The sequence below is a fragment of the Papaver somniferum genome, chromosome 7 (genome assembly GCF_003573695.1).
Source record: "Papaver somniferum cultivar HN1 chromosome 7, ASM357369v1, whole genome shotgun sequence".
Lineage (NCBI taxonomy): Eukaryota > Viridiplantae > Streptophyta > Magnoliopsida > Ranunculales > Papaveraceae > Papaver > Papaver somniferum.
The window spans coordinates 18,201,038-18,220,096 of NC_039364.1; the positions used below are offsets into that span (position 1 = coordinate 18,201,038).

The following is a 19,059-nucleotide window of genomic DNA, read 5'->3' on the forward strand; positions in this document are numbered from 1 at the left end:
GGCGAATGATGCATTTTAGACATTCAAACTGTAAAGTCTGAACCAGAAGGTTCCACAGTAGGATCTATGAGTTGGTGCAATCGTGGACTTGATTTCATTCAGCCGCATGAATCATATCTGATTTAAAGCGGCACCATCTTAAAATCTTATATGTGGAATGGGTTCATAGTATCTTCTCTAGGAAGATTTGCTACTCAAGAGGTTTTATTTTCGATCCCATATTGCATACATTATGATGTAATGGTCTCTTATGGATGTTAAGAATGATTTCATCTCCGTTCTTTTGAGTAGACTGTAGGACTATCAATTTAGATAAGGATCGTTGAAGATTGTAATAGTTCCATTAAATTGAATCTTGGTTTGACCTGCTTACATCTTCCCCTCCTGTTTTTTCGAGTTTTATGACCACACCAAGAGCTGATCTCCTTTTTATGACATAGATGAGGACCTTTGCTGACAACATCTCATTGACATTATATTTTTTTGGATTTCACGCACCAGATGGACCCTTTGGTTCTTACTAGGTTGGAAGTTGAATCATCTCCTTCTCCACAATCTTGTGCTTACAACTACTCCCTCCGTTTCTAAAAAAGAGTTATTATTGCCTTTTCAATTTGGCCTATTTTTAGGTTAAAATGAAAAAGTGATAGTAGTTTTTCTTTAGAGACAGAGGTAGTATTATTTTGGTGATGACAGGAACGAAAAAAATTTCTGATATCGATCTTCGGCATCCGCTCGATAAAATCTCTTTCCAGGTGCAGTTCATATGTTACATGTATACAGTTCCGTATTTGATTATTTTGGTTACTTCTGTACTAGGGATCTACAGTAATCTGCTATATCTAGTAATGCATCATCGAGGTGTTATTTCAATGTTTAGTATCTCAATAGTAGTCATTCATTCCCATTGCACCATTGTTGACATCTTATATGTACCAACGAAGAAATGGTAATTTCACTTGAATGCTTGGCACTATATACACTTCATATGAATGATCCTCAACAATAGATTCTGGGCAAGGTATACATTCTGCGAGGAAGCTTGGTACTACTACTAACATCGTTGCTTGTCTGCTAGCTTACAAGTCCATTTTGACTCATTAGGAAACAAACCAAATATAAACTACCCAAATCTATGAAGCTTTTTATCTGAATGTCTTCTTGACTGCACTACTATCTTCCTTGACAGCATTTTTAACTGGGTGTTACGATTATTCTTCAATTATACAATATTATTGTATTAGTGTATCATTTGGCATTCACTAGTTAGAGTGGGAACACAGGAAATAATCTTGATTTAATTACGAGTGATTGGAACCTTGGCCGTCCACTTGTATATCCAATCTGAGGACGACTTCAGTCAGTTGTTTAGTCTCTGTTGGGTTAGTTAGAAATCATTAATTTGCATATCAACCAAATTGGGTCTGCAGATTTTGTGTTGTCATCTTCTTAACATTTGTCTCAAATTTCTGCCGAACATCATATTAATACTTGGTTTTATGCAGTTTTCAATCTCAATTAAAAGCTCTCGACTTTCATCTTTCTAGAGTTAAAAGCACAATCTCCTCGTGTGATCCTCTCAGCTGTATCTTCTTGCTGTTTAGTCACTCTCTGTACAAAAAGTATTTATGTGTTTCTTCCTCAGTTGCACGTTGACCTGACACCACACCTAGTGTGTACATTGCACATTACTTGTCCTTTTGGTACTTTTTGCAATTTGCATTTAGGGGTATGTATGCTGTTTGGTCACTGCAATGCGCCAGCATTTAGGGGTATGCATGCTGGTCGGTATCTTTTCTGCTTCGGTAGAGTGTGAGGTATTTATGGATAATTTTAGTATTTGCTTAATCTTGTGACCTCAAGAAATTAGACTTGGAATATTATTTCAATTGTATATCTTGTGGGGAAGAATTACATCTCTGGGTTTATATTACACCGATTATGAGTACAATTACAATCGGACATTGTTAACTAATAACTATTCTCTCTTGCATTTGCCTTCCTCTAAGAATTTAAAACAGTAATGCATGTACTTTTTTTTCAATGCTGCTAATAGGGGTACCAAAATGCTTAGTGGGTGTATCAAATCTCATATAATACAAAACGTTATTTGTAAGAAATTGGTACACCCTCAAAAGCAAACTGGTACCCCCATTAGTAGCCATGACTATTTTCTTGACTTTTTTATTTGTAGATAAAAGTATACTTGAAATCTGTGAGGCCACTGTTCTATCCACGTATCATCAATTCTTGTAATCCACCATCAATTTATTCAACTTCTTATTACCGATTCTTTGTTCAAAGATCCCCAAATCTTCATAGCTGTTAAACACGAGAAAGATTTAAAGTCGAGTGTAAGCAACAGTGTAATATTGGAAGGAGGCATCGAATCCTAATGATCCTGCACTGTTAAAGATAAAACCCAAATTTAAGTTCATTGCACTACTAACCTTGTAGCAGCTGATAAAGTTGTTGTCGCCGTTGACGGAGTTAACAGTTTTGCAAACTCAACGGCATCACCAGGACGATTAATGACATGATTAAAGCATAAGTATCGTCCGTAAGACGAAATATCTTCGAATACACAGATATGAGCGTCCACTAAGAATTTTAGGTCTACTGTTACTAATACACCATCTTCGTACATCTCAGCTGCACCTTTTAGATATGATGTCTTCATTGAAATTTCTGGTCCTACTAGTAATCCTGCATTGATGCTCACCATGTTTACTCCTCTGTCCATTGCCAATGCCCAGGCTGTTTTCTCTGCTAGTGTCTTTGACAGTCCATGCCATAACTGTAGTAACCAATTTGGGCACTTACAATCATTCCTGATAAGTGTCTAGAGGTAAAAAAGAAGAAATAATTGATTTAATTTTCAAATACCTTGAATTTTTTACAGAAATTAACATAACTCCAATTCCTTTCGGAGAGTTCGTCGGCGGTGGTGGATTTATGGTCTTCTCTCCAAATAACTGCTGTCACAGATGATGTGAATATAACTTTCTCCATTGTGTCTGTTTGAGCGCAAGCTTCTAATACGTTGTGAGCTGCCCGGACCTCAATATCAGCCATGAACTCCTGAGAAAGAAGCAAGAAATGAAAATGAAGATCATCAGCAAATTTTGATTATTGAGAAATTAACATCAATTTGAACTAATTGAAAAGGGTACAGAAAGAAAATTAAGTAGTACACATACATCAATAGGGCTGTCAATGGATAACCGATATTCGGGATCCGTTTCCGATTATTCGAAATCCTATAGGATTTTATCCATTATATCGGATACCGGATATCCGAATCCGATAAATTGTCGGATATGTCCTCTTAACCTATCGGAATCGGATTGGGCTCTATCCGATTGGTTAATATCCGATATCCGATAGGGTAGGGGCGTACTAGTAATTTTCACATACCTATTAATCGAGGAGTCGAGAGAAGAGAAGACATTTCTGATTCACTTTTTTTTTCTTCTCTTCTCAGTCTCAGTCTCGCTCCCCCCTATCGATTAATCACTCAGTTCTCACTTCTCCAGTAATTAATCTCTTAATCAGGTATTGATTCGCTCCCCTCTCTATGTTGTTAATGATTTTTGTTCGATTTCTATGTTCAATTCTTATGAAATTAGGGTTTATGTGTTGCAATAAAAAAATTAGGGCTACGGATGAAAGATTTGAGATGGGTTTAAACTGAACTGGAATATGAGGTCGAAGAATAACTTACTATTGATAGTTAGGGGTTTAATTTTTCTATATCATCTCGATCTAAATCCCTCCCTCTTCTAGGGTTTACACAACTTCAATTGATTTTCTAGAAAATTTCCTTCTGATTCATGTTTGAATATAAGCCATTGAAGTGATTGAATGATTTCTTGGTCATATTGTTGTTTCTGTTCAGCTAATCTTTTAGATTGATTCGCTTCGATTTGTATTGATCTCTTTTCAGATTGTAACCTCAGTATCATATCCATTACTTCATTTGTTTATTGCAGGATCCCAAGAAAGGTGTTAAAACTCCAGTAGCAGCAAAGAAGAAGAATGTAAGTTGTAATCTTCAAGTGTTAGTATTTTGATTAAAAAAAATGTTGTGAAGTTTAGCCACATGTTGTATTCTCATGTCTCTTAAATATTCTCAATTCATGGATGGCTTTATGGATGTTGTGGATGTGTGATTTGCAGTTCAATTTGTTTGTATTGAACCTTCAACATGTAATAAGAACCATAGGTGTCTTGGTTATGCTATGAGTTGTTGATGTTAAGTACAAAAAAGTGACAGTAGTCACAGTACCCATAGTTTCTTTGCTTTAGCCTTTAGCTTTGTGTAATTTAAAGAATAATTAAGGATATGTGTTAGAATGTGTAGATTATAGTTTTATTTCAGTATTTCAAATCTTGTTATGTCACTACAGCTAAGTGAATAAGAGCTTATAACACTTACATCATCAAGCAATGTTGCCTTGTAGCTTTCAGATTTTTATGTAAAGTTTATAGTAAATATGTATATGTTATTCTGAAATTTGGGATCATGAATCAATTTCCAACCCAAGCCAACCCCATATGTCAGTCATTGGGTCTTCAAGACAAGGAAGCAATAGGGTAATATACTAATATGAGTTTGTAAAGCTGTAACTTTTAAATGCAATGTCTATGACTATCATGTGAAAAATCATTGTGTTATTTATTGTTTAGTATGAGTTTGTTACCATATAGTGGATTCTATATCAGCCTTTTCTATTTGTGTAGCTTATCATATAGTTGTTGACATGTTGTTTTGCTTACTGAACTGTCCATGTTGTCCATATTATGTTTTAGATTTATAGTTTATGTTCTCAATTTCTCACTATCTCAGTTTATCTTAATATAGTGGTGTGTTGACAAATATGTGTGTGCTGATGAAAAATACAAATTTAAGGGCACATGTGTTGCAAAGTTAGAGGGGAGGTTGTGAAATAGGGACACACTAAGTGGTGAAAGCTTGGTTACCTCTGTAAATAGGGTTTTGTGCCTTGTTACCTCTGTGAGTCCAGTTTATAAGCATTGTTGGATGAGTAAAATGTATGACTCAGACCATAAGATTAAAAGGTTTGTTTTTGATATGTTGTCGTTTTTTTGTTAGTGAAAGCCTATCGTCCAGTCTTTACAATATAATGCAGTACTAGTATTATACCTCCATATTTTGTAGTCACTTATTAGATTGCATATCTTTTGCTCGGTTAACATGTGGGTATGTGTGTTGCACTGTTGTTTATAATGGTGAAAGCTTTGAGGTACTGAAATGTTGGATGTCAGAATTTTCTTATCAATTGATTCTTTGTGATTTGTGAATGCAAATATGGAAATCATGGACTGAGGTGAAGTTGATGCAATATGCCAGGCAGCCAAGCAAGACCACACTAAGACTGGGAGACATTGTTTTTTTGGCTTTGTTGTAGCCTGTTGTATACTTTCTTTTGCATTCACTAGACTGAGAGTAAATTCTAAACATTGTACTTGTGTGGGTTTATACTTTTCACTGAACATTTTGAACTTAAAAAGATAGACTCTGTTTTTTTTTCAAGTTTTTAGGTTTTTTCCTAGTTACCGGATTTTATCGAATAAAAATCCGATATCCGATAACTTAACCTTAACCTTATCGAATTAGAATTTTTGGTATCCGCCGGATATTATCGGATACAGGATATCCGATAATCCTTAACCTTAACCTTATCGGAACTGCCAATATCCACTGGATATCTATCCGTTGCCATCCCTATACATCAAAGATAGGTTGTTCTTGAGGAGTTTCGGAATTGTAAAACAAAGCAGAACATCTTTCAAAGCGTTGATAATACTTTCGTAATCAAAAGAATCCGTTTCAAATATCTTCAATTTCTTATTGTTTAGACAATTAGTTAGCCCTTTTAATGGCTGCAAATTACCTGTCACCCAAAAACATCATTAATTTTAATCCAAACGGAGAACAATTAAGATGAACCCCAATTTAGGGGATAATTACCATAGGTAGAGACGGCGGCATGAACGATATAATTCCTTTGAAGTAGAGTTTCAACTAAGCTTGAACCTAGTCTTCCAACGTGTTGTTATGCCATGTGGTTATTTACTTGTACATCTGGAACCTTCTAATCTGTCTGGCTTTTGCAATTTTGAGCAATCGAAAACGTATGTTTTTCCGGTGTAAAGTTTTTTTATAACGATTCGTGATTCCATGTTGTTAGAAATAGTCCCACGTCGCCCAGATCCTCCACAATGTAAAGCTTATAAGTCTTAGACAATCCTACCCTTGCAAGCCGGTTTTCGAAGGTCGTTAGGCTCATGGGCTTCTAAGACTTGTAAACAAGTTCTATATTCATTATAGTTAATAATCCCGGCTAGATCGGAGTTTACCCAGATTAATTGGGGTATATACTTAATAAGATAGAATAGGGTCATTAGGAAGTAAGATCCAAAGCACTTTCTTTTTAGGTTAACCACTGCTAGTAACCACTTTCTTTTCCAAAGCACTTTGTATCCCAAGCAGTGACGGCGAAAAATATTTTGGAATCATAACTAATCACAAGGAAAACCACCAAATTTTTTGATGTAAACATCTCGTTTGAACATAGAAGTACGAAGCTATAATCATCAAGTCCCACCTTAAATGAATCCATTCAAATATTAGTTGATGCAAATAGACATGATCAATTGGGACTTGCACAACGCATTGTGCAACATCGTTTTCGCTTCTCATGGAGCTTTGCAGCTTTGAAGAACAAGTTAATTAAACAGAGTAGAAGTAGGTTCATTTCAAGAGAGATTGTTAAACGGAAGCCTAAAAATCCTAAAAATCAGCCTTTTTTCACTCATTTATTTCCTTAGTTTGACTGCTATAACGTTTTTCACCCTCACATTTTCAGGACTTGTAATACTAATTAAGGATTATCCAAAATTTAGGTGGGTCCAGTGACCCACCCACCTCACTAGTAGTTCCGCCCCTGATACCAAGTTTTGTTTTGTTATTGGCTACTAGTAGTATCCTTGTAACTTTCTTTTCAGATTAACCACTGCTACGTGGTCTTACATGTTCTTTTCCTTTTTTAATATATATTGTCCTTTTCTGAGTAAAGAAAAAAGTAAGATCCGAAGCCTCTTATATTTATGAAAAAGACTAAATTGCTTTTGTTTAATTAGTACTAATTAATATGTTTAGTTTAATTAATTTTATTAGATTGATTAGTTGGATTAAAGGTTATAAAATCTTGTTTTGGTTAGATTGAAATTATGGATTTTGTTGAAAGATTTTTGAGAAACAAAAAATTGATTTTTTCTTAACATAAATGAAATTATACTAGCCAAACACTTCTGATCAGGGGATTGCACAGCTGTTTAACAGTTTCATTTCCAGATTACAGAAGAAATTAACATTTTCAGAAATCACAGTATCAAAAGTCGGCATACTCGATTGAGAAAAAACATGTCGACTGAGTACTTTCAGAACTCAGTCCATGAACAATCGACATGCTCCACCGAAACAAAGCATGCCGACTAAACAATCATTTTTCGAATTTATAGGCGTCACGATCGAAAATGTAGCACACCGACGACATTTTGTCAATCACCATACTATTTTTACAAAACCATGACGACTAATAACAGAATTGTGACACAGAAAAACTTGTTTTCTGGGAGTCATTAATCGACACGCTCAACTAAAACTAAGCATGCCGACCACACATTATTTTTTTCGCATTTACAGTCGTCATGGTTGAAAATGCATCACACTGACGACTATCTATTAGTCATCATATTATTTTTACAAAGCCATGACGGCCAGTAACAAACTTGTGCACTGGAAAAGTTGCTTTTTGGGAGTTCTTAATCACGACTATTCATACTGCATCAATAGTCATCAAGGTATATGGATGAAGACCATGACGACCCTGTGAATGTCACTTTCAGAAATAAAATTCTTTGAAAAGTCGTTACGTTATTCATCCTAGAACCTTGAGGACTGCAAATAAATATGAAAAGTCGTCATGCTCGACCAGAAAATACCATAACGAGTGTAACTACAATTCAACAGTTTCAAATTTTTTGATCTAATTTGTCATTCAAATAACTAAACACTAGATATAAGTTAGAAATAATTAATCGACAACAAAAAAAAATATAATTGATGAAAAATTTTCATTTGAAAACGATGAAACATAGAGAAGGAAAAAGAAATTGATCATTAGATCGGTGATGAAGGAGAAGGAAAAGAATAAGGTTTTGATCTAAAACCAAAAACGGATAGTTTGATAGTTTTACTTATTATTAGGAAAAGGGTAATTAAGTGACTCTACACATATTAGACACCCCTTAGCCCACTATCTTGGGTGGGAACAAAATAAGTATACCCCAGTTAATCTGGGATTCTGGGTAGACCCTAATCCGTCCAGGTTAATAATTAGATGCTGAGAATTGCTGCATCATTTACATATGCACCCTACTCGGCACCGGATGTTGCTACCTTAAGAATCATGTGCACCCGGCTATGATAGCCTCCTCCCTACTCAGCGATGCTGCTGCAAAATTGAGAGGCCCATTCATTTTCCCAACCATCAAATCCATTCTTTTATCTCCTATATATGGTGTTCCCACTGTCGGCGAGGTAAAGTCTAACCAGCTCTTTGTGTCAAGCACAAATCCGCAGCCTGGCCATGGATCATATCAAAAGTATTTTTTATCAGGGTCGATCTGTACTGTGGAAATTCACAAACTGTGCTTGTGTACCAAATGTTTTTATTTTCATTGCCAGTCTCAGCCTCAGCGTGTTTTGTTACCGTAAGGGCACTTCACATTAATCTGATGCTTCGGTTTCTGGATTGCTTTCTTGTATGTCGACGACAACATGAGTAGCCTTGTCAAAGAGCTTAGTCTCCGTAGCTGTGTCTTTTTTTTTTCTTATGATACCATTGTTGTGGGAGCTTCTATTACATCTGGTTTGGTCTCGTATCCATAATTTAGTAAGGAGAGTAGTCACCAGATGCATACCTCTAAAAATATAATGATGAAACACATTTTATCCAGTCAATATATTAATTATTTTTCATCTAATCAGTGCAGGAAATAGCAGAGCATCATTTACTTACACTTTTATGAAGTCTACGGAGTGGTCCTAGAGGAAGCTAATGATTTCCATGAAATTCTCCAATAAGGAGATAATTGTCCCACAGCACGACCATATATGCCTATAAACACGAGATATAACCTGTGAAGTTGTCCCAATAAGGAGATAATTGTCCCCGCCTTGGATAAGCTGAGTTGAGAAGTTGGTATTGTTGGTTGGAAAGATATGGATATATTAGTGTCGGTGTTGGTCATAATGGTTGAATAATTTTGTTATGCAGCTACAAAAATGGTTGCATAATCTGTGATGCATCTACAAAAATTGTTGCATAACTTGTTATGCATTCCCGAAAATGGTTGCATAACACATTATGCAACAACTTTTTTGTTAGTATTGAAACCAATAAAAAAAAGGTTGCATAAGTTTTCATGCACCTACAATAATATCAGCATAACATGTTATGCAGTCGATAAAATGGATGCATAAAGCATTATGCAACCATATTTTTGTAAACACTGAATTAAAAAAATTGATGCATAATCTTTTATGCATCTAAGAAAATGGATGCATAACATGTTATGCATAAATTAATAGATGCATGAACCAAAATATGGTTGTATAATGTGTTATGCATGGTTTTGGTGGCTGCATAATGGTTGTATACCAAATTTTCGAAAATTCTGCTTAAAAGAACAATCGTCTCCGATTTTTTACACAAAAAACTTAAATTAGGTATTGTTATTTGTACTCGTTATGTAGCTCTCTTAAAACGCTTTCCGACGATATAAAATTTTTAAAATTCCAAGACGGGGTTTTTAGATAGTTTATATCCAAGTTGCGTTACCAACTATACACCTTAAAAATTAGGATGCATAACCATTATGCAGACATTTTCCAAAATTTCATATAATTATGGGTGTCAGGAAATAAAAAATAGTCTTGGGCCTGACAATAAAAATATTTATCTTTTGTGCCTGTGCCTAATTTCCCCTTAAAATTAGAACTATGATTTTGGGTATACTGAAATCTTATTAGGCATACTGAATAAAACAAAAAAAGGATGTGAAATAACAAAATCAGAAATCCCCTTAACCAATTTTTTTTAAAGGCAAATCTACTCTTTACGTATTAGTGTTAGTAATCTGGATTAGTGATTAAAACTTTTGTTTAGTGATTAAGATAATTTTCAGAATTATAAAGGTTTGTTTAGATGAAAAAATTTTGGGAAAAAAAATCAAAGTTTTTATTGAGAAGGAGAGAAGGAGAAAGTGAGAAAAATTTTCTTCTTGATTCAATGGAGGATGAGGAGGGTCATTCTTCATCTAAAAAACCTAGGAAAATACATATCAACTATAACAGTGATCCAGAAATGGCTGATTTCTTAGATTGTGAGAATGATTTTACACAAACTCAAGATGATGAATTTTATGAGCCAAATCCATATGATAAATACATAGATGAGGAACCCAATGCTTCTAACACGCATGTACACTTCTATTTTATGTTTAATCTCACTTTTGTAGCTTGAAATCATCAAAAAATTGCATTTTTTATCATGGTTCGGCGAATCAGGACTATGTTCGGCTTAAAAATATAAGACAAACCCACTAAATTGATGAACTGTTCGGCTAGCTGAATTTATTAACGTTATACGTCGAAACTTCATTTTCCAACTTCCAACCTATTTACAAGATCCTAGTTCGGATTATATTAATGTATAATAGCAAGCCGAACTTATTCCTGGGAGTTAGGTTTGGTTCTCACTCTAAATATCGTGTCAACCGAACTATATATTTTTCCAAGTTCGGCTCATATTCAAAAAATCACATCAGCCGAACATGATACTGATTTTCCATGAAACACTTAAACTCATACACATTTAGGGGTTAGGCTTTTTATTTCATATGTTTTCTATTGTGCAGCCTTTTCATAGGATGAACCAAACAAAAAAAGTGGAAATTACTAAAAGTGTTAAGAAAGTGAAGTCTAATGATGGAGAATACCAAGGTCCATATTAAACTCATTAAAATCAATTAGATCTTATCTTCAACTTCAAGAGAATGAAAATAAAAACACAACGCAAAAAGAATGAGGTCATTCCGACATCGGAAGAAAAAGTTATGGCCGAAACAAGATCGAAAAACTTGAGTGTGCAAAGAGAAGGTTCGGCTGATAACTCAACAACACGAGCTAGCCGAACCTAGAGCCTGAAAATCAATATTTTCGAAGTGTTTATAGAGAGAGGTTCGGCTTGAAAGTGATCTAATCGAGTCAGCCGAACCTGACAACCACCTGGGGAAAATTTCACTTCTCAGGTTCGGCCGGGAAGGTTTTCAAGGTATTAGCCGAGACTGACACTGTTCTGGGACGTATTCAATACACATTTTGGAGTTCGGCTAAAAATTGACATTTACCGTTTAGCCGAACTGTTCATAGACACTTTCAGGGTGAAATTTCAAGAACAGTTCGGCTCAAAACTCAACTCAATTATCAGCCGAACCCGCTACTGTAACCGTCAAAAACCCTAAGTTTTTAGCAATTTAACCCATTCAATCCATGAAAAACAACAAATAAAATATTGTGTTTGTAGGGAATACCTTCTTATCCTCATTTCAGTATTTGGAGCTTCAATTGGTTGAATTTCCGATTCAATTTCCGGTTCAATTATAGTTTTTACGCCTTCATCTTCAATTGGTTCTTCTTCTTTAATTCATGGATTGGAAGAGGATTTAGAACACCTCAGTTTGCTTTTTTCTTTGTACGATCCATTATATAGTTCAATTTAACCAATGATCGAATTTTCACGAATCGATAATTAATTACAGTGATGAAAAAAATCTGAGAGAAAAGGAAGGTGGTTTAGCTGGAGGAAGAAGAAGAGATGTTTAGGATAGTTTATTTTTTGATTTTAGGTTCAAGGATATATAGGTAATTGAACTACCCAATAGACACCCCTTATAAGATCACCTAGGATGGGAAAACTATTTTGTATGCCTTGAAAGTTTTTGATATACCTGAAATCATAGTTCTAAAAATATCTCCTCCTAGAGGTTTGTTTACATTTTACAGCACGCAAAGAGATATTGATATATTCAGATATGGGCTAATGGGTCGGAACCAAGGAAGACCGGGTCCGAAAGTCCATCTTTTTCACCCGATTCCCAGCTACTGGAATCTGTTTAGGGTCCGATTTAGTTGATCGATGTGATGGTTTTTCTTAGTCAGTTTGTACTGGGAATATGTTTGTTTGATTGTATACGAATGAATTTCATGATCAATTCGTTCAATCATGTGGATTTGAATTTCATGAAATCAAATCCAATTTTATTTATTTTTTTACAACAGACAAATGCAGTTTTAAGTGACCATATAGAAGGCCTCCTTAACAGTCGGCCAATTAGACGCTGAGAATTGTTGCTTCATGTACACCCTACTCGTTGGCACCAATGGTATGCTGCAGCTGCTATGCTGCTGAAAAAATTGAGAGGCCCATTTATTTTCCCAACAATCAAATCCATTCTTACACTTTACGTACAATCTAGTCTCACACTTGGCTTACACTTCAGTAGTGCAAAGTATAATGTCTGTTTTCAGCTCTCTTTTTCATTCAAAAGCTGAATCTGATAAACAAGAAGCGCTCAAGAATGAGTCTGGTTCATAGATTAAAGCTTAATGCTACCAGAGTTATATCTAGTTATCATCAATCATTTGCGAGAGATTATTATGGTTCAGGAGGTAACAAGAGCAGAAGAATATCACAGCTCGAGAGTTATGTGCTGGATGAGTGCAAGTCTGGAAGGATTAAGAAGCTTGATGATGGCTTGAGATACTTTGATCAATTGATTTAGGAAAGGCCATTACCTTATAATGATACATTTAATCATGTATTGGGTTCATTATCGAAGATCAAGTGCTATTCAGATGTCATTATGTTGTATAAGAAGATGAGTTTGGTTGGAGTAAAACCCGATATCTATACATTCAGCATTTTGATTAATTGCTGTTGTCAACTAGGTAAAGTATTTTACGGGTTTTGTTTGCTTGGAGAGATATTAAAGAGAGGTCATCAGCCTGATGTTATCACGTTCACTACACTGATTAAAGGGTTGTGCCTTCAAGGAAAGATTGATTTTGCACTCAAAGTGTTTGCTAAAATGTCTCAAACAGGTATTCAACCTAATGAGTTTACATGTAATACTCTTATACATGGGTTTTGTTCAACTGATCAAGTGGGTCTTGCTCTTCAGTTAAAAAATAACATGTCTAAATGGAATTGCAGACCAGATGTTGTTTCATATTGTGTGATAATTGATGCACTTTGTAAAGGAGGTTTAGTTGATGAAGCTTTGGTTGTCTTCTCTCAAATGCACAGAGATATAAATATTGTTGCCGATCTAGTTGTTTACAATTCTTTGATTGACGGACTATGCAATTCAGGCCAGTTAAATGAGGCAAAGAGACTCTTTGACGACATGGTTAGTAGAGGAATCTCAGCAGACGTAACAGCATATACTTGTATGATTCATGGTCATTGCCTACATGGACAACAAGAAGAAGCAAGAAGATATTTTGATGAAATGATGCATCGAGGAATTTCACCCGTTACGGTTACTTTTAGTATATTGATAGATTCACATTGTAAAGATGGGAAAACGGGAGATGCTTGGGGACTATTCAAATTAATGGACAGGGTAAATATAAAACCTGATCGGATTACTTATAACTCAATGCTCGATGGTCTGTGTTTGGCAGGTCTTTTGCAAGATGCGGTGAAACTGTTTGACTCGATGGTAGATAGGGGCCTTAAACCCGATGTTATCAGTTGCAGTACATTAATTGATGGGTATTGCAAGAACCGTAAGTTGGATGAAGCTATGCAGCTTTTCAAGAAAATGAAAAAAAATGGATTGGAACCCACAATAGTTACTTACACTATACTATTAAGGGGACTATACCGGGATGGAAGAATGAAGACTGCTCAGAGGTTTCTTAATGAGATGCAATCTTTTGGTGTATCTCCAAATGAAGTCACATACTATACAATTTTGGATGGTCTCTGCAAGAATGGAAAAATTGTGGATGCAATGGAATTGCTCGAATCCATGGAGGGTACTGATATCTTACCTAATGTTGAAATGTATAGTATCCTTATTCATGGTTTGTGTCAGGCTGGCCGGTTGGATGATGCAAGAAAACTATTTAGTGAGATTCCAGAAAAAGGATTAGTTCCTGATTTCGTAACATATACCACAATGATAGCTGGACTCTTTCATCACAGGATGTTCTTGGAGGCTAACAAATTAATCATCCAAATGGAAGAGAAAGGTTGTTCACCAGATTCTAGAACATATGATACCATCATCAAGGGTTTTCTTGAAGGGAAGGACACTGAGAAGGCCTTACTGTTTCTTCGCAAGATGCGTGAAAGAAAATTTGCACCAAGTGATTCTGTTGTATCCTTGTTAATAAGCACACTCCCAGCAGGTGAACTAAAAAATCTTCAGCTGTTTTTCTGATAACTTGTTATTCGTTGAGGATAACAGTAAAAATCTGAAGACCTTGTGGGGCATGTATGTGCTTGATATTTTTGATTATGGATATTTATTTCTCTCAAGTTCTTATTAATCTTTCTTGCCTTAATCCAGTTACTCCTGTCGTTAATGGTAGCACGGTATATTATACTTTTTGAAAAGCAACATAGTATGAAATTCTGTTATCCAGGTTTTGAAATTCTTGTTGAAAAAAAAGTGTTGGCAATGTAAGGTTCCAGGCTACTGCTGTGATTAGGGATGTCGTTGTCGGTGATGGAAATTTCTTTCAGACAAATTTGAGAAGCTTGATATGGTACATAGACAGGGTTATCTTGTACAGTTTGATATTTTATGGCCATCAGCATTGTTCTTGGTTCTTCAGCTGACACTACAAGTAGTATATCATGAGTCTAAGATGCCCAGCTGTAGTCTCTTCACTTGAGCTTCTGGTGCACTGTTCTATGTTGGATTTCAGTTAGAACTTAACATGTATACACTTTTTCATATTTCTGCATCTTTGGTTTGTATTTTTTGCCTGTAATTTCTTATGTAATGTTCAAATTCATTCATTTGATGGTTTCAGCAGTGGCAGCTCCGTTTCTGAAAGAGGATAGTTGCCAACTGAATCTCATGCAGGCATATCTGCGGGTTTTTTATCTGCCTCTCTTTATCTGTAGGGCAGTAGACAGAATGAGATATCTTGACAAAGATAGATTGAGCAAGACTTATCGCTCATGCAAAACATTGTGGGTTTCTAACACTTTCATATGATATGGAGCATCACATGAAATTTTGTGCTAGAGAGTTTGGAGGAGATAAGGACATTTCAAAATGAAATGTAATGTGTCGGGCATTAATCCTTTGTTCATTTCAAGTGTCCATGTGTTTGTGATTCTGTGTCTTGTTAGATTAACTTGTTTTAATGGCGCAGGGTGTTATTAATATACATGGTTTAATATACATTATCAAATGTATTGCTGACTTTGCTATTACACTCTATTTCTATGGACGCCATGGTTGAGGTCGTTGCAAGATTCTTATGGAGGTTGTGCGAGATCTTATGTTTTGAAGTTTGTGAATCAAATGACAACAAGTGTTACTGTCATTTCCTCCCTGCTGAAGAGACCAATGGAATCTATTGTAAGTTTGTCTCCCTTTATTTTCTTTTCTTTTCAAATAATAACATCTTTTAAGTTTTCATTACGTAAATATTTTTCGTCTATGTTTATCACTGTGATCCATATTTTTATGAGTTTCTGGTTAAATGGTTCTGGTATTTATTAATTTGTTGGTTTGGTTGAGCAGAAAGTGGAACCTAGCAGCCATACCGACTTCCTAAGAGTGGCACCATCTTGAAAACATATATGTGAATTCACTTGATAATATGCAACAAATATTATAAACATCATATTTTTCTGCTCTTGTGCTTGGTTCATACTTTTCATTTACCTTCCAGATTCCAAGGAACTGACCATGTAAAGGAGAAGTTCTCAAATGCAAGTCCATTTCGTCAACCCAATGGAGAATCAGAACAAAGTCACTTGAAGGCTCAGGTCACCTTGAAATTTTTATCTGAATATCTTCTAATGCACTGCTATCTTTCCTTCACAGCTTTTTAACTCGATGTTACGGTTAGTCTTTAATTATGTAAATGACTGTATTTCGCATCCATTAGCTAGAGTGGGAACACAGGAAATAGTCTTGATTGAGAAAACGACTTCATCGACCCTATTAGTAACCACTTGTATCTCCAATTTTAGTTGGTTGTTTAGTCTCTGTTGGGTTAGTTAGAAATCATTAATTTGCATATCAACCAAATTGGGTCTACAAATTTTGTTTTAGTTATGTTTTTTTAACAATGGTCTTAAATTTCAGCCAAACATTATACTACTAGTGCAGTTTTCAATCTCAATTAAAAGCTCTTGACTTATCATCTTTCGGAATTTAAAGCACAATCTCCTCGTGTGATCTTCTCAGCTGTATCTTTCTGCAGGTTGACATGACACCATCAAGTGTGTACATTGCAATTTATTTGTCCCTTTGGTACTTTTGCATCTAGACGTTATACCCTGTGGTTACTATAAAGCGCCGGCTATTTTTCAGAGATGATGCATCTATACGTTAAGCGCATTATTAAGGTATTTACCTCACTGGTACTTCGGTTGCAGGATATATATATAGCTTAAACTTGTGAGTTGTGACCTCTACAATTAGAAATTTCCAATTTCATATCTTCTGGGGAAGAATTACATCTCTGGCTTTATATTACACCGATTATGAGTACAATTACAATCGGACATTGTTACCTATTCTCTCTTGCATTTGCCGTTTCCTAAGAATTTAAAACAGTATTGACATGTACCTTTCTCAAAGCTGCTAATAGGGGTACCAAAATGCTTAGGGGGTGTACCAAATTTTCATATAAGACAAAACATTCATGGAAGAAATTGGTACATCCCAAGCAAAATTGGTACCCCCATTAGCATCATGACTTTTTTTTTCTTCTGTTTTATCTGTAGACAAAAGAAAGTATACTTGAAATCTGTGAGGCTACTATTCTATCAACATATCATCAATTCTTGTAATCCACCATCAATTTGTTCATCTTCTTGTTACCAATCCTTTGCTCAAAGATCCCCAAATCTTCATAGCTGTTAAACACAAGAAAGATTTTAAGGTTGAGTGTAAGCAACAGTGTAGTAGTGGAGGAGGCATCAAATCTTTAATGATCCTGTACTGTTAAAGATAAAACCCAAATTTAAGTTCATTGCATTTGGTCATGCAATGACACCACCACTAACCTTGTAGCTGCTGATAAAGTTGTCGTCTCCGTTGACGGAGTTAACATTTTCGCAAACTCAACGGCATCATCAGGTCGATTAACCACGTGATTAAAGCATAAGTATCGTCCGTAAGACGAAATATCTTCGGATACACAGATATGAGCATCCACTAAGAATTTCAGGTCTACTGTTACTAAAACACCATCTTCGTACATCTCAGCTGCACCTTTTAAATAAGACGTCTTCATTGAAATCTCTGGTCCTACTAACAGTCCTGCATTGATGCTCACCATGTTTACTCCTCTGTCCACTGCCAATGCCCAGGCTGTTTTCTCTGCTAATGTCTTTGACAGTCCATGCCATAACTGTAACAACAATTTAACCATGGGGCACATACATTACTATGATTCATTTCTGAATATACAAACTAAGTCTAGAGTTAAATAGAAGAAATGATTGATTTCATATTCAATTTATACCTTGAATTTCTTACAGAAATTGACATCACTCCAATTCCTTTCAGAGAGTTCTTCGTCGGCGGTGGTGGATTTATGGTCTTCTCCCCAAATAACTGCTGTTACAGATGATGTGAATATAACCTTCTCCATCGTATCTGTCTGGGCACAAGCTTCTAATACGTTATGAGCAGCTCTAACCTCAATTTCAGGCATAAACTCCTGAAAAAAAAAGCAAGAAATCAAAATGAAGATCATCAGACATCTAATTAATTTAGCAATTGAAAAGGGTACAGACAGAAAATTAAGTAGTACATACATCGAAGATGGGTTGTTCTTGAGGAGTTTCGAAAGTGTAGAACAAAGCAGAACAATCTTTCAAAGCGTTGATAATACTTTCATAATCAAAAGGATCCGTTTCAAATATCTTCAATTTCTTATTGTTTAGACAACTAGCTAGTCCTTTTAATGGCTGCAAATTACCTGTGCACAAAAAAAAAAAAAGAAACATCAAAAATTTAGAAATTTTTCTGAGATGAAAACCAAATTAAGGTGGTTAGTTAGCTAATTACCATAGGTAGAGACGGCAGCATGAACAATATAATTCCTTTGAAGTAAACTTTCAACCAAGCTTGAACCTAGTCTTCCTGATGCATCCATCACACATACCCTTTTCGATTCTTCTTCTTCTTCATGAATTGAAGCAGGTATTACAGCTGCTGGAGACATTTTTTCTTCTTGTTGTTTTAGGAGAGAGCGAGAAAGTGTAAGTTGCTTGAGAAATGAAAAAAGAAATGTGTGTTATTTGGAAGAGGTGTGAGTGAGTTGGTATTTAAAAGGAAGAGAGCATTCAAATTATGTGAGGGAAGTAGTACTAGTTGATAGATAGGTGGGAGGTGGTTGTTGCTAGAAGGAGATGAAGACCTCCCAACTACCTAAACACAAAAAATATTATTACTACATACAAAAACTCTCTGCAGCTACTTATCCACGTTGTAGTTGTAATTATTAGTATGAAATGAGTTCTCATTTGACTTTCTTGGGAATATGAGGAGGAAATCAAGAAAGAAAGAGTAGTTAATGAACTTCCAACTGTTTTCTTTTTTCCTTTCCTTTGGCTGTCAGCGTGTGTTGTTATGGCGTGTGGTCACTTACTTGTACAGCTCGATCTCTAGAAACCTCCCTAATCTGTTTGTCAAGTG

At 35.4% G+C, this 19,059-nt stretch overlaps 2 protein-coding genes and 1 pseudogene across 2 annotated transcripts; 1 reads left to right on the forward strand and 2 right to left on the reverse strand.

The window, feature by feature from the left end:
* Window positions 1-2,216: 2,216 nt before the first annotated feature.
* On the reverse strand, window positions 2,217-8,589 carry LOC113294254 (annotated as a pseudogene).
* Window positions 8,590-12,725: 4,136 nt separating this feature from the next.
* Window positions 12,726-18,059, forward strand: LOC113296536 (pentatricopeptide repeat-containing protein At3g22470, mitochondrial-like). Its single transcript, XM_026544840.1, has 5 exons — window positions 12,726-15,457; window positions 15,551-15,759; window positions 16,076-16,172; window positions 16,613-16,757; window positions 17,926-18,059. Exon 1 carries the CDS (start codon window positions 13,018-13,020, stop codon window positions 14,602-14,604), a length of 1,587 nt encoding a protein of 528 aa, XP_026400625.1. The 5' UTR covers window positions 12,726-13,017; the 3' UTR covers window positions 14,605-15,457; window positions 15,551-15,759; window positions 16,076-16,172; window positions 16,613-16,757; window positions 17,926-18,059.
* On the reverse strand, window positions 16,830-18,795 carry LOC113296538 (cinnamoyl-CoA reductase-like SNL6). Its single transcript, XM_026544843.1, has 5 exons — window positions 18,430-18,795; window positions 18,177-18,340; window positions 17,882-18,079; window positions 17,421-17,767; window positions 16,830-17,270 (listed from the first exon to the last, which is right to left on the reverse strand). The coding sequence occupies exons 1-5, from the start codon at window positions 18,584-18,586 to the stop codon at window positions 17,192-17,194; spliced, it is 945 nt and encodes a 314-aa protein (XP_026400628.1). The 5' UTR covers window positions 18,587-18,795; the 3' UTR covers window positions 16,830-17,191.
* Window positions 18,796-19,059: the final 264 nt, after the last annotated feature.